General features: G+C 37.6%; 1 protein-coding gene across 2 annotated transcripts in view; it reads left to right on the plus strand.

Moving 5' to 3' along the window:
- The window catches only part of LOC141395493 (uncharacterized), a 71,017-nt gene extending 61,526 nt beyond the window's left edge, over nt 1-9,491 (plus strand). Inside the window, exons 3-6 of one of the 2 annotated variants that reach the window (XM_073971482.1) lie at nt 6,977-7,582; nt 7,699-7,888; nt 7,957-8,324; nt 9,301-9,491. In XM_073971482.1, the coding sequence (XP_073827583.1) occupies nt 6,977-7,582; nt 7,699-7,888; nt 7,957-8,324; nt 9,301-9,392 (1,256 nt within the window). In that variant the 3' untranslated portion in view covers nt 9,393-9,491. Of the gene's footprint in view, nt 1-6,976; nt 7,583-7,662; nt 7,889-7,956; nt 8,325-9,300 lie in introns of both variants that reach the window. The other variant, XM_073971481.1, reaches the window with a different exon arrangement.
- Nucleotides 9,492-16,216: the final 6,725 nt, after the last annotated feature.

Raw genomic sequence — 16,216 nt, forward strand, 5'->3', positions numbered from 1 at the left:
GCTTTTATTTGGATTGTGACAATTCTCTCATCAACAGGAGTGAAGCTGGAGACGAGATTTTTAAGCCTCCTATTTACCATAAATCCAGCACCAAGCTCATGCTTCGTTTCATGGCAGCTATAATGCAGTGCGTAGGCGTTTGTTATATTTACGTATGCCCGGTTACATCGCACTTCCTGTAAGGCGATAATATCAGCTTAGTACTTGCCAAGAACATCTGCCAGTGTACAAACTGCACCTGCTCTGTAGAGAGTCCTGACATTCCAGGTGCAGATTCGCTGATCATGGTCCTTAAAACGTTTGCGGGGTTCGTCAACTTTAGAGGGGTTTGTTTTTCTTATTTTTCTTTGTTTTTTCATAGTCGGCGGTGTTTTGACGGGGTGAGTTATTAGCCCAACGCCCAACCCAAGTTTTTAACGTTCTTATGGGTGAACGCGCGGCACAAGTAAGTGTGCTACCTTTGACAGATGTTAAAGGCAGCTCCCCAGGTGACACAACGGGGAGGTCAGTGCCCACTTGAGATAAAAGAGGGACCAAGATAAATCCTGGGCTTTGCCATGTTAAAGCCGGTCAAGACCGTTGCTTGGTATCATTCATCACCTACGTCACCTTAATATTTGACACTATTTAGTGGAAATGTATACATTTATTTCATCGATTTTTGGCCAGGTTTTTCTGAAAATTTGCCACTGTGCAATGCAATGTCAGTATATATCTGGTATTGCACGTGGTTTATTTCACACCGAATATTGGTCCGCCGGATGTTGGACGAAGAATACGGCCTTATCTGCTTGCTTCAGTGCCATACATTAGGTCACCTTTACGGAAGTAATTTGTTTAAGGAGTAGACGACTTCTTCATTCCCTTCTGGGTTAAGCTCGTCTTCGGAGTAGAGGTCGACTCCACCTTCTTGCTTTTGCCAGCAGGTTTCGTCACTCGAACAACCTCATGTAACCCAACTTGCTTCTGATGAAGAAGATTTCCGGTGCAAGTTGAGTTTATGCACTCAGGTAAGGCAACATTTTCTTAAATCATGTTTTCTAAACTGACGGCCTACGGCCGAGGATTTCAGTCTTTCTTCTAGCAGGTGATAATTTCGGGCACGGGGACAAAATATCTTTTAAATTATAAATGTTTCGCTAAGTAGCCGGCCTTCAACAAGGGAATTTTCGCAACCTCAGAGGCCCATATCTCAAATGTTATATATTTGTGATCAGGATGAAGAAACCTACCTGTGACAAAAATTTCATCCCGATCCGAGCATAGCGCATAAACTCATCTTAAGCCAGATCTTCTAAGTATGCAAATTCGTGTCTTGTTCCACGAATATGCGTAGATACGTCACAGCACGTTTGAAGGGGTTCCTATCCTTAACATCTCTGGCAGTTCTGTAATTAGGTCCATAAACTGTTGTTAGGGCTTCCTTGGATTCCCCATCATTAGTCAATTATCCTCTTGCATCCTGCCTTTGAAGTTTTTTTACCGGCATGTGTCGATATTGGTTTCGTCACTTCAAATGTTTTGCTTTCCACCGCGGCCTCTTTAGATGCTTTGGTTTGAGCAACTGCAAGGGCAGGAAGGGATATCTTGTCCACCTGAAGATCGCGTCGGCGTATATAAGGGTAGGTTCTCTAGAACATCCTCCTGCAGCTCAACTTGCTTCTGATGAAGAAGATTTCCGGAGCAAGTTGAGTTTATGCGCTAAGGCAATGCCCTAGACAGACGGCAGCGCTAATTTGTATTAAGATGTGCATTTAATTTTAGGCTGACACACGACAGTTTCTGCATTTACGAAACAGCTGATTTCAGTTTTGTTGTTGTTTGCACTGTAATTTTTTGTTTTCCTTGGGTCTTACAGCATGAATATGCTCTCTCCTCATATGAATATGGGCTCTCTTCCACGGTATTGCCATATTGAAATACCTAAATGCCCTTTAAATTCAGTTTAATTTTGTGCATTAAGAATGTGAATAATGCACGAATTAATACGAATTAAGGCAGTTAATACAAATTAACGCTGCCGTCTGTCTAGAGTATAAGGCAACATTTTCTTAAATCCTAAGTATTTTCTAAACTGTTGTTGCTATTTGAGCATCAAATTCTACACTCCCTTCGTCAATCTTACTCTCGTCTTCCCCAGTAGACTTGGCTGGGATCGCCGTAGGTTCCATCTCGTCGTCAGTTAGGGTCAAGTTGTAAAAACATTTCCTCCGATAGTATGTCCGAATTATGTTCTTTTGCAAAGTTGGTCGAGAAGTACATATATCTCTAAGATATCCTCATTAGTCTTCATGATCTTGTGTAGATCATCCCCGGCCAAGTAATCGGTCCTGCCAGTCGTCGGCTGGATTGCCCCCATCTTGGCTGCAGTTCTTAACATTTATGGGATTTTATTCATATTTTGTATGACCGTGTTGTTGTTTATACTTTGGTTGTGTTTATTTTATACCGCGCTAATTTGGTCAAGTGTTTATGAAGTAAATAAAATAAATTTATTTCATTTTGTACTCAACGTTTCGTTGGGTTTATTCCAACTTCTTCAGGAGCCTTTATTGAAAATCCTATGACAAAAACATGTAATTTATGTCCAAATCCTATTCTAATTTTAGTTAAGTTATTACTTACAATTAGCCTCTTTTACATATTTCAAGGAAAATATTGCAAAAATTTGGATTTACACAGATATTAAATACGTTTATATAAAATCACTAAATCAAGATTTAACCTTCAACCCAAATCAAATCTCTAAACAAAATACAAAAAATGTTAATTTCCTTTAACAGAAAAATTGACTTCAAATCTCATCTTGTTTTTTCTTTCTGTATCCTCTGTTATTATTGGAGCATTAAAGGCATTTGCTTAGCCATTTTCAATACGCAAAAGATGACCGAAGATGATGATGCCAGCCAATGGTGACGGTGTGAGAATGAACCTTACATCCATCCACTCTGGGTTGCATGTTACTTTGTTAGTGTTGTTGTAACCACATTTATTGTTAATATCCTGTGGCTTTTTATCGCACCAAAGCACTTCAAGTCGCCTTCCGTTCAAATTTGTGTCAATGTCCTACTCAAGGAGACAGCGAGAGAAAGAGAGAAAAAAAAAACAACAGTTGGCCCAAGATAAACTTTGTCAAACGAATAAAATAAAAATATGGAAATTATGTAGAGTTGCGGTTGACATTATTAACCCTCTAAGGTCTGTTTGCAAAAATCAAATATGGCATCTAATAGAAAAAGAATATTGCTATATTAAAAACAGAACAGAAACTTTGGCAAATTATTACTTGAGGTTTATGGCTTCTTTTTCCAATAAAAAAACCTGTGGAATTGTTTCCACATCATATGGAAAATCCCTCCACTTTCATGTCAAATACCTTTAAATTACTTTTCTGATACCCCTCCCTCCACGTTTTTTCTCTCAGTCACTATCCACCAGTTGCTTTGTTTATTTTGTTGTTTACATTAAGTGCCTCTGTGTGTTTGAACGTGTGTGTGTCATTGTTGTTATCGTTCTGAGCTGTCACAGTGTTTGTTATTGACGTCCTTTACCCGAATAGAGTGTGGTTAATGTCCTACTGCTGTACATTGACATGCAGACACTGTTGCTTCTACAACAGCAACAGCAGGTCATAAGTTCATTAAAAGCTTAGATGATTGGTTGCTTGGGTAGAGGGATGCCGGATAGGTGGATGGGTGAATGGATGTGGCATATGGTTGAACTGTATTTAAGCTAATATAATATATGTAGGTCGGACATTTTCGTTATTATTTCTCTATGCTGTTCATTAATTTTTACCATTCATTTCAATGCGCTTCATTAAAGTACCAAAAAAAAAAGCCAAGAAAGAAAATTGTTTTCACACCTCTTCTTTCCGAATGAGGTAAATAACCTTTCTTATGGAAAATTAATTTCAATGTCAACAGCCATTGAATGGAACTAATTTAGCAATGAATGACGACTACAACGACGTACGTCTGTATTGTTGCAAAGAACCATAAATTACATTCAGGCGTCTACCAAAGTGAATCAAAATTAAGCGCCTGGCAAGTGGCAAGAGTTGGCACTTCAGGGTGGGTAGATGACGATCAAACAATGGCGAATAAGCTGTCCAAAGTCGCGGTTAATGTTTCATCAATGTGGACGTTGAGGTAGACAGAGTTATCCACCACCGTGGAAACGTTTAGACCACGGTGCATAAGTTTCCAATAAGAATATGTCATCCACCATCGTGGATAAGTTATCCAAGATCGTGGATAATTTATCCACCATCGGGGATAAGTTATCCACTATATCGAATATGTTATCTACCATCGAGGATAAGTTATCCATTATCGTGAATAAGTTATCCACCAACGTGGATAAATTATCCACCATCGTATATAAGTTATCCGGGGTATAAGTTATCCACCACCGAGAGTAAGCCATTGAATAGAACTAAGGTGGATAAGTTATCCACCATCGTGGATAAGCTATCCACCGACATGGATAAGTTATCCACCATCTTGGATAAGCTATCCACCGACGTAGATAAGTGGATAAGTTATCTACCATCGTGGATGAGTTATCTACAATCGTGGATAAGTTATCCACAATCGTGGATAAGTTATCCCCCATCGTAGATGTATTATCCACAATTGTGGATAAATTATTCACCATCGTGGATAAGTTATCTACAATCGTGGATAAGTTATCCACCATCGTGGATAAGTTATCCAGCATCGTGGATAAGTTATCTACTATCATTGTGGATAAGTTATCCACCATCGTGGATAAGTTATCTACAATCGTGGATAAGTTATCTACCATCGTGGATAAGTTATCTACAATCGTGGATAAGTTATCCACCATCGTGGATAAGTTATCCACCATCGTGGATAAGTTATCTACTATCATTGTGGATAAGTTATCCACCATCGTGGATAAGTTATCTACAATCGTGGATAAGTTATCCACCATCGTGGATAAGTTATCTACAATCGTGGATAAGTTATCCACCATCGTGGATAAGTTATCCACCATCGTGGATAAGTTATCTACAATCGTGGATAAGTTATCTACCATCGTGGATAAGTTATCCAGCATCGTGGATAAGTTATCCACTATCATTGTGGATAAGTTATCCACCATCGTGGATAAGTTATCTACAATAGTGGATAAGTTATCTACCATCGTGGATAAGTTATCTACAATAGTGGATAAGTTATCTACCATCGTGGATAAGTTATCTACTATCATTGTGGATAAGTTATCCACCATCGTGGATAAGTTATCTACAATCATGGATAAGTTATTTACCGCCGTGGATAAGTTATCCAGCATCGTGGATAAGTTATCTACTATCATCGTGGATAAGTTATCCAGCATCGTGGATAAGTTATCTACTATCATTGTGGATAAGTTATCCACCATCGTGGATACGTTTTCTACAATCGTGGATAAGTTATCTACCATCGTGGATAAGTTATTCAGCATCGTGGATAAGTTATCTACTATCATTGTGGATAAGTTATCCACCATCGTAGATGTATTATACTCAATAGTGGATAAGTTATCCACCATCGTGGATAAGTTATTTACAATCGTGGATAAGTTATCTACCATCGTGGATAAGTTATCCACCATCGTGGATAGATAATCCACCATCGTGGATAGGTTATTCAGCACCGGGGATGTGTTATCCACCATCCGGGATAATTTATCCAGCATCCGGGATAAGTATCCACCATCCGGCATAAGTTATCCACCATTGAAGATAAGTTATGCACAATCGTATATAAGTTATCCACCAACGTGAATAAATTATCCACCATCGTGTATAAGTTATCCACCAACGTGGATAAGTTATCCACCATCGTGGATAAGCTATCCACTAACGTGGATAAATTATCCACCATCGTGTATAAGTTATCCACCAACGTGGATAAGTTATCCACCATCGTGGATAAGCTATCCACAAACGTGGATAAATTATCCACCATCGTGGATAAGTTATCCACCATCGTGGATAAGTTATCCACCAACGTGGATAAGTTATCCACCAACGTGGATAAGTTATCCACCAACGTGGATAAGTTATCCACCATCGTGGATAAGTTATCTGCCATCGTGAATAAGTTATCTGCCATCGTGGATAAGTTATCTGCCATCGTGGATAAGTTATCCACCATCGTGGATAAGTTATCTGCCATCGTGGATAAGTTATCTGCCATCGTGGATAAGTTATCTGCCATCGTGGATAAGTTATCCACCATCGTGGATAGGTTATCCAGCACAGGGGATGTGTTATCCACTATCCGGCATAAGTTATCCACCATTGACGATAAGTCATACACCATCGTAGATAAGTTATCCACCAACGTAGATAAGTTATCCACCAACGTGGATAAATTATCCACCATCGTGTATAAGTTATCCACCATCGTGGATAAGTTATCTGCCATCGTGGATAAGTTATCCACCATCGTGGATAAGTTATCTGCCATCGTGGTAACTTATCCACCATTGTGGATAAATTATCCACCATCGTGGATAGGTTATCTAGCACAGGGGATGTGTTATCCACTATCCGGCATAAGTTATCCACCATTGACGATAAGTCATACACCATCGTAGATAAGTTATCCACCATCGGGGATAAGTTATCCACCATCGGGAATAAGTTATCCACCTTCGGGAATAAGTTATCCACCGTTGTAGATAAGTTATAAGTTTTTCACCATCGTGGATTAGTTATCCACCATCGTGGATAATTTATCTGCCGCCATGGATAAGTAATACAGTATTTTTGATAATTATTATGAAATCGTGGATAAGTTATCTACCATAGCGGATAAGTTATGTCACTGTGGACAATTATCCAACATTGTCATGGTCGTTTTTATCTGCACTGAATATGTTATCCATACACCACAGAAATGCAACAAAGAGCCACAATTCCCATTTAACACACTCCTCCTTTTCTTCTTTCTTCCAGTAAAACGCTCCAATGATGCTCAATCGTCCAGCAAGAATACAGCCGAGACGGCTTTGAATAAAAAATCCAGTCCTGAAGTTGTGCCAGCTTCGTACACCGCACCACCAAGGCCAAGATCAAATTTTATTGTACAACAGGAAGAGCAGCAACAACAAAACTTGCAGGATAACAATGCCCTAGAGAAGAACAATGATTTAATAAGTTCCGCCATTGCAGCAGGTCTTACAGCTGCCGCAGTAGAGGCAGCCGCGGTGGCTGCTAATCAACGTGAATTGGAACAACTGAGGAAGCAGAATCCCCAACAACTCTATCCCAGTGAAGAGGATGATAGTGAGCAGCAAGCTGCTGCCATTAACAAGCGTGGCATTAGCAATCAGCAGCAATATGGTTATAAAAATCTAGCTCCACCAGAGAACAGCTATCCCGATAATTCTGCTTTTGTACCACCACCACCCAGTGGCCGTTATGCATATCCCTATGGCACATATGAGACAATGCCACCCAAGGAACCACAGACACCACCTGGTGTGTGGGGTGATGAACTTATCGACAATCCCAATGTGGTGTACTCCGATATCGATGAATACGGCATGCCAATGTCTAGAGGTAATTTGGACTCCTTATCTGTGTTGTAAATGTCTTCAATGTTGTCTTCTACCGGTCGCATATACGAAAAAAAATTAAAGTCTGCCAACTACTTGTACTTCCATATCCTTTTTCAGTTCCCTCCTCGTATCATGACAAAGCTTACGATAATCTGGCCACTCTGTTGAATTCGGAAAGTTATATGGACTCGTTGCCGTTGCCATACACGGGAAGGCGTTACTATAATTCTGTGGGTGCTGAGAATGATAGGAACAAGAGGGCCTATAAGGTTTTCAATCAGTTGGCTAATAAGTTTCCCGATATTAGGTAAGTGGGCGAGGTTGAAAGGAATGTTTTAGATGGGAAGCTGAATTAATGTGATTCTTATGCCTTAGATTAAAACGTGACACCAAACTGACACCTGCCGATATGTTGGCCCTTGTTGCCCTTGTGGAGGCTGGTGAACGTGCCCGCAAAGACACCGATGCTGATGCTGGCTATGCTTATCCCCCTGAAAGCTATGTACCCAAATCATATGGTCTAAATACCAATGCCAACAACAACAACAATAACTACAATCTGGGATCTTATGATTATCCTGCATTGGGCCAAATGGACGATAGCCTAGACTATAATAATGCTCCATGGCCTCTAGAACCCCAGTCCATGGTTGATTATTATGGTGTACCCATGAACATGGAACCTCTGGGCAAATATGACACGCCCCGCATGCCACCACTTAAGGAGAATAAATTCAATGACCGTAAGTATACAAAATGAGGAAGAGTAGCCTATTTACATTATAGCTTTTTGCTGGGTTAAACTTCTTTATAATGATTTATTTGACGCAATAGAATTGAAATTTGAAACCCTGTGACTTTAATAAATCCTTTTATACGTAAACGTACTATTAAACCGCTAAAAATATATAATGTAAACCTGCTATAACTGCTGAAATTCTGCTTAAAATTCGCTTCTGTAAATATTCTAGACATTAACCATGTGTAAGCTAAAACACATCCAACGTTTCAGTAAAGTTTTGTGTCATCTCTGGTAGAAGAATAAGGTGGAATTGAAACTTGGCAGCACCTTGTCAATGTGTTTGTATAACATGTGAACAATAAAAAGTGAATAACAACGCCGCTGCCAAAACTTCAAAATCAATTTTTTTTACTTTGAAGCCCAAAACTGATGTGTGCAACACAAAGAGAATTATGGGCCAAATACGTACAGTCCGTTGTGTGACGTGTTGCGCGTTGAAAACAACAACCACATGAAAAATGTGTAAGTGATGCCAAGTTTGTTCTTGAAGTTTTCATGTGGTTGTTGTAACGCGACGCACAACGTAGCGTATGTGCCGGGCCATTAAGCGCTCGGCACATACGGTGTGTTGAGCGTTAGGCTACAACAACCACATGAAAAATGTAAGTGATGCCAAGTTTTTTGAAAAACAACAATGTGGCTGACGCATTAAAGTTAAACATAATTGAACTGTTTTGGGACAACGCGTGTCCCAACGTGTCACTAAACGGACCGTATGTGCCGAGGGCTTAAAGCCCTCGTGGTTGTTGTGCCGCAACGCTCAACGCTTCGTATGTGCCGAGCGCTTTAAGAACAAGAGAAATTTTCTGACGTCAATGCCAAACGCAAAATTTTACTCAAACGTTGGATGTGCTTTCAGCTTTACTTCGACAAAAATTTAGACTGATATAAAATTTCTGGTTTTTTTTCTGTTTCAGGTATTTTCAACAACAAACATTACATGGTGGCTAAGAAAAAGCGTTCCATTGCCAAGCCCATAATACCCTACAATCAGGATAAATTGTATTAAATTAAATAACATAATAACAACAACAACAAACTAAACAATTTGCAAAGCATTAAATTATTGAAATTTACCAACACCATTTATCAACAAATGGCATACAAATTAAACAATTAAAATAATCTACAAAAAGTGTAAAATGCGCATCATTGTCATCCTCTAAAAGAATAGAAAAAAGCCCCCGGAAAGTATTTTTATTTTTTGATTTCGGTTTATATCAAAATCTATAAATCTATACAGAAAAAATACAATCATAAAATGTAACACTTTGTGTCAAATTTAACAAGAACAACAAAAACACGTGCAATTGTTATGAATTACAAATGCATTTATATCAATTATTTTATTTGTGAATAAAAACAACAACAAATACAAGAACAAACCCAAAAAAAACGTACTAAAGAAACATCACAACAGTCTGAGCTAAACAAAAATAAAAAAAATATATTTTATTGAAATTAAAAACTAAACGAACTCTAAGTTAACCAAAATAACAATTATTGTATTAAATTTCTGATTACCAACCAAATTCTAATCAACGCCATCTATTGTATTATGTCTAAACTCATGAGCTTAACTCACCTCAATTGTACTGTATCTCATGCTCTCATCAACGGCACTTTTTGAAATTACACCACACTATTCTTACCCACCTAACACAAACATATGTAAGCCAGGGATGGAAACACTCAACTCATTATTAATTAATTCATTAATTGTAAATACATGCACAACTCGTTGGACCCAATTTTCGTTGACTCGACCACACATTTCAGAAGAAACGTCGGCTTGTTGGCGTAGGCCCATGGCGGAATAAGAAGGTGTTACATCAATAACAATAATTATGGCGTATGGTAAATACGTAACGTCAAAATTTGTTCACAATAACGCATTAGTGTGAATTGATCCCAGCAAAAAGTTTGCATTCGCGGATGCAGTTGAATCACTACAAGTGTACAGTACATTTGCCGTTGGAGTACATCTTTTTCTATGAATTCACTTATGAATTTTACAAGAGATCGCGCAGCTAGGATGCACTCTATTTTGCTTCCACAGCACACAGCTAGGATGCTCTCCGTTTTCGATCTAAATCACAGCTTTCGATGTAGTCGTTTGGATTGAATTAAAAGGCACTCTTCGGATTGTGTTTTTAATCAATCTAAAGATGCAGTAAAATGCAAGCTATTGCGAAATATCCCAGAATAAATAAAATGCATTTATTATTTTTGTAAAACAAGAACACAAAGAACTTTATTATATAAACACAAGTTAAAAAAAGTTTCCATTGAATTCAATCACATTTGAGCTTACTCCCTCCGTTCCCGATTTAATCCAACCGCATCTGATTTTCTTTCATCATCCTAAATTTTTTATGTTGCCTTCCCATCACTAGTTCAGCTTTCGACAAGGACTCCAACAACACTCCATTACAAATTTCCGTATCGTGAATTACCGCAAAAATGTTCGCAACTTATGTTGTTATTTCTTTAATTTATAACAAATTCTTCGAAATGTATACACTCTTGTTTATCTTTTGAAGAAATGTGCAGGGATCAACCAACTGTTTTTTCTGTAGGGATCTCTACAGCAACTGCTTTTAAAATGTATCGAACGGAGTTCATTTTTCATAATCTGTTGGACTACATCGAATGATGTTGTGAAATCATAACTCCAATTGCACAACTTCCAAAATTTTTTGCTGGGCTTGTTTACCTTTTGTAAGTGAATTTTTTCACAATAATTAATTTTGACAACTAGTGTGATATTCTGCTGTAGAGTTGTATAGTTCATGAACGAACTAGTTCAATTGAAAGATTCATTGAAAACAGCGTATGAACTAGATCGGTCGATATTGTTCATTATAGTTCAATAGCTCACTGAGCTCCGACCGAATTCACAATCTAGTTCAGCATGCCATTCACATATGAATAAAGTGACGCCGTCTTCTGTGCTTAGTGATGTCTTCCCAATGTCATGGTAGAACAAATACAAGGTAAAGTTAATACTACAACAAATACAACTCGAACAACAACCACAAAGGAATTTGTTTTTGTTTGTAAACCTTAGTGTCAACGTAAAGGTAAACAAAACAAGGAAATGTCTATAAATTATTGGAATTTAAAAAACTAATAATTTTTCACATTTGATTGAATATTTTGGAAAACATGAATGAAAACTCGTTAGATTTTCAATTTGAATGTTTCCATATCATTCCACTAAATGCATAATTTCTCGCAGAAAGTAGAATACTTGCAAAAATGTTTCGGGTCGCTGGTAATTCATTGAAAAAAGAGAAGATGTTTCAATCATTTGCTTTTGAAAACAAAAAAGCACATGTTTATTAGGGCTTCATTATTTTCAAGTTTAAGAAAATACCACACATATTAACAAATATTGTACCGCCTCTATAAGCGGTGTTTTAGTGTGCGGCATGTCGTTCGGACCTGGAGGAGGTTACATGTCAATGATATGAAGCCGTCTTTATGGGAAATAGTTTTTTTTCTGATGAATAAATTTGTTCTTCAAAAATATATATCCCTAATATACATCGAACATAGAAATAAATACATAAAATGTCGAATGGAATTTGACACTAACACTACAACCCAGTTCAGTCAGCTGGGTATTGCTGCTACCTTTTCTTGTTCTACCATGTCCCAATGTAATGAGTTTTGTTAATGTTTTGGATCAATGTGAAGTATCAACCCCCATTTTAATGATAGTAATTTTTACATAAAGAACATTTTTGACATAACATATCCCAATATAGGTTACTGAACTAGTTCAGTTAAAAGAGCTGAGCTATTGAACTAGATCTTTCAAATGAACTAGATTGTACAACTCTACTCTGCTGTTTAACGCTTTACTGTAAATTGCTTGTCTACGTTTTATATGTGTTTTTATTCACAATAATGTCTTTTGACAACTTGAATGAAAATCAGCTGTTTTTGGTGTAGTACCTGTATTATTGTGCCATGCATACACCAATGACTTGACGTAGAAAATATTCTAGAGGCGTCAAATTGCACGTTTTGAACTCTCCAATAAATCGATTTTAACATGTGTTGTGTTGGTTCCGTTGGAACAACATGTCGTCCAGGTCCATATCTTCCAGTTCAGACCAAAAATAACCAGTCCGCATGGTGAGGAGGATGAAAGTGAGCAGCAAACTGCTGCCATAAACAAGCGTGGCATTAGCAATCAGCAGCAATATGGTTATATAAGTCTTGCTCCAACAGAAAACAGCTATCCCGATAATTCTGCTTTTATACCATCTCTACGCATCTCTACGCATCTCTACGCGGCTGAAAGTGTGCTGACACACGATTTTCGTATGCGTGGACTTTTGACTTAAAGCCGAAAGAACATGCAACTTAATGAATTAAGTCAGAAATCCTCTTATGCGACGAGGCCTTAATAGTATGTTCACAAATTAAATTCAAAGTTGTCAAATTCCTGTTGGAAAACCCGTTATTTGTTTGCATGCTTAAAATCGCAAAATTATACAAAAACTAAATATTGAAAATGACACATGAATAAAAATGCATATGTTTAGGTATAAATAAAGTAGAACTTTGTAACATCACAAGTTTCCCCGGATTGCTAGGATAGCTCGCGGCGGCCAGAGTCTGTCATGCGAAACAATAGACTGAGAGAGAATGATAACATGGTTTGCTTTAGCGGGGTACACACCACAAAATATTTTGCGGTTGCCTGATGACTGACAAAAGTGAACGGCCACACTGGCAAGCAACCGATTATTTGAGCAAAAGTGACAGTCAAAACTGGTCGTATGTACCCCACTTTTGGGTTAGGGATAGGTAATGGAAAGCAATAATCGATTTTTCGACTTTTCGATTTTGGTCTAAGACTAAAAGTTCGATTTTTCGGTCTGGCGATTATTTCAATTGTCATAAAACTCGACTTTCGACTTTTTCATAACCGCAGAAAACCGGTTATAATCGACTATTCGTCGATTTTTAAGATTTCTTTTATAACTGTAAAACCGCCATGTCAACAATCTATGTGCAAACTCGAAAATCGATAACAAGATAATCGATTATGCAATTTTCCCTCCAGACAAAAGTCGACTACGATTTTTATTTATTGAAACATTTAGTAAAGTAAGCCTGAAGGCCAATTAGTTTTACAATATTCATAAGTCTTCTGCCAGACTATGAAAATTTTCATGAAAATGTTTTGAGCTTATGGGTAAGAAGGGAGAAAGGGAGCTCCTTCAACTCCGCTCTCTCCTAAAAGCTAAAATATTTTCATGTGTTATTTTCAGTGTCTGACACAAGAGTAAGAAGAGTTCCTACTCCAAAACATTTGACTGCAAAAAGTCGATTATTCGATTAATCGAAAGTCGACTTACCTATCCCTACTATGACTTTTAATCTATTTGTGGCTTTATTTCTGGATTGATCATGTTTACTTTAGTTTGAAGGCTAACTCCTACTCCAAGGGTCGTCTCCCTTCCGTGCTATCGAAGTGATAAGTACTCCTTGCTGAGATATAGAAGTTTCAAATGAATTCTGTCAATAAGAAGACCTTTCGTATTTTTCTGTCCACAGAAGACTTATCAAAGGTCTTCTGTCCATAATTTATATTTCAAAAGGCTTCTTTCTGTCTATTGAAAACCTTTCCAAGGCATTCTTTCGAAAGAAAATGTTTCAAATTCCATATTTATATCAGGCAATTTTACTTGCGACAATTTTCAGTTTGAATGCATGGTAGAACAAGAAAAGGTAGCAGCAATACCCAGCTGACTGAACTGGGCTGCAGTGTTAGTGTCAAATTCCATACGACATTTTACATATTTATTTCCATGTTCGATGTATATTAGGGACATATCTTTTTTGAAGAACAAATTTATTCATCAGAAAAAAAAACTATTTCCCATGAAGACTCCTTTATATCATTGACATGTAACCTCCTCCAGGTCCGAACGACATGCCGCACACTAAAACACCGCTTATAGAGGCTGTACAATATTTGTTAATATGTGTGGTATTTTGTTAAACTTGAAAAGAATAAACCCCTAATAAACATGTGCTTTTTTTGTTTTCAAAAGCAAACGATTGAAACAGCTCCTCTTTTTTCAATGAATTACCAGCGACCCCAAACATTTTTCCAAGAATTCTACTTTCTGCGAAAAATTATGTAGAATGATATGGAAACATTCAAATTGAAAATCTAACGAGTTTTCATTCATGTTTTTCCAAATATTCAATCAAATTATTATTTTTTTAAATTCCAATAATTTATAGACATTTCATTATTTTGTTTACATGTACGTTGACACTAACGTTTGCAAACAAAAACAAATTTCTATGTGGTTGTTGTTGAGTTGTATTTGTTGTAGTATTTACTTTACCTGGGTTGTTCTACCATGGTTTGAATGCGAGAGGTGAGGCATATGGTAACCCTTTGCCTCTCTACAGCCTCTCTCATCAACAAACTGACAATTGCCGTAAGAAAAATTGCCAAATGTAAATATGGACAAAGATTTTCTGTCAGTAGAAGAATTTTCAAAGGTCTTCTGTATATAGAAGTCCTTACAAAGGCCGCATGTATATAGAACACCTTTTAAAGGCCTTCTGTCTAATAAAATCCTAAAGGCCTTCTGTCTATTGAAACCTTTCCTGCTCTCGATAGAAGACCTTTTTAACCTGGCATTTACACACAGACAATTTTGAGCAGACAATAACAAAGTTACAAACCTTGGTGAAAATACATTACATTACATTTATACTTTTCTCAATATTTATTTAAAACTATGTAAATGTATTGGTGAAAAAGCTTTGTATTTTTGGTATTGTCTGCCAAAAACTGTCGTTGGGAAACGCCGGGTAAGGCCGTCTGTCTATAACAGAATGCCTTCCTAGAGTCTTCTTTCTATAGAAGACCTTTCAAAGATGTTCTGTTTATTGAAGACCTTTCTAAGGACTTCTATTTCAAAGATATGGCTTCGTAGGGTACCTGGTTAAGTACTCCCTTCCTGTTATCGCTTGGTTTGGACACTACTGAGGGTCAACGTAAGAATATCTAAGAGTTACGGACATAACTTCAGCTTATCACGGCGGTCATGTGGTCACCAGAAAGTTAAAAAGGGAAGACATAAGAGTTATGGTCCCGTGGACATCAGAGTGTCAAATAAGAAAGGGCTAAGGGTTACGGTCATAACTTCGGCTTATCAACATAAGACGAACACTAGTTAGGTTAACGCGGATCTTATGGTAGAAAGAGGGTCCTAAGACTTATAAACGCTACATAGATTAACAAGGCTATAAAAAGGAGTAAATACCACTCTGACTTCTGGATTCCCTAGGCCTGGGTTTAATTCACGCACTGGACACTTGTTGTTTCTAATTCACGTGTTCACAGCCACGTGTTTACGTAGTACTTAGAATGCCTTGCATAATTTAATAAAGGTTGTCGTCTATCACTATACCAACGTTGGTATTTGTAGCTTCTTTCTGTTTTATTTCTCGATTTTATGTTGCTTTACTAATTTTGTACCATCGCCGAATGGACTTGGCTGAGTTTCTAGACCTTTAAATGACTTGAATGGATTATTTGCGCGATTGGAAGGTTTGTACGATATGCCAACAATTGTAAAGCTTTCGCCGATGCCCCATATATGTCAATCGTATTGAAAGCTCTCTCCTGCAACGTACCGAAGTTAAGTAGTGGGGGATGTTCCATTCAATTGACTACTCTACCACATAAACAGTCAAACCAGGATCTAATTTTCTAAAAACCCAGAATGGGATTTACATTTTTTCCTAACCTTTTTTATTTCTAGAAGAGCTTTCAAAGACTTGAAA

This window comes from Musca autumnalis, unplaced genomic scaffold, assembly GCF_047663935.1.
Source record: "Musca autumnalis isolate F117 unplaced genomic scaffold, ASM4766393v1 scaffold_2, whole genome shotgun sequence".
NCBI classification, from domain to species: domain Eukaryota; kingdom Metazoa; phylum Arthropoda; class Insecta; order Diptera; family Muscidae; genus Musca; species Musca autumnalis.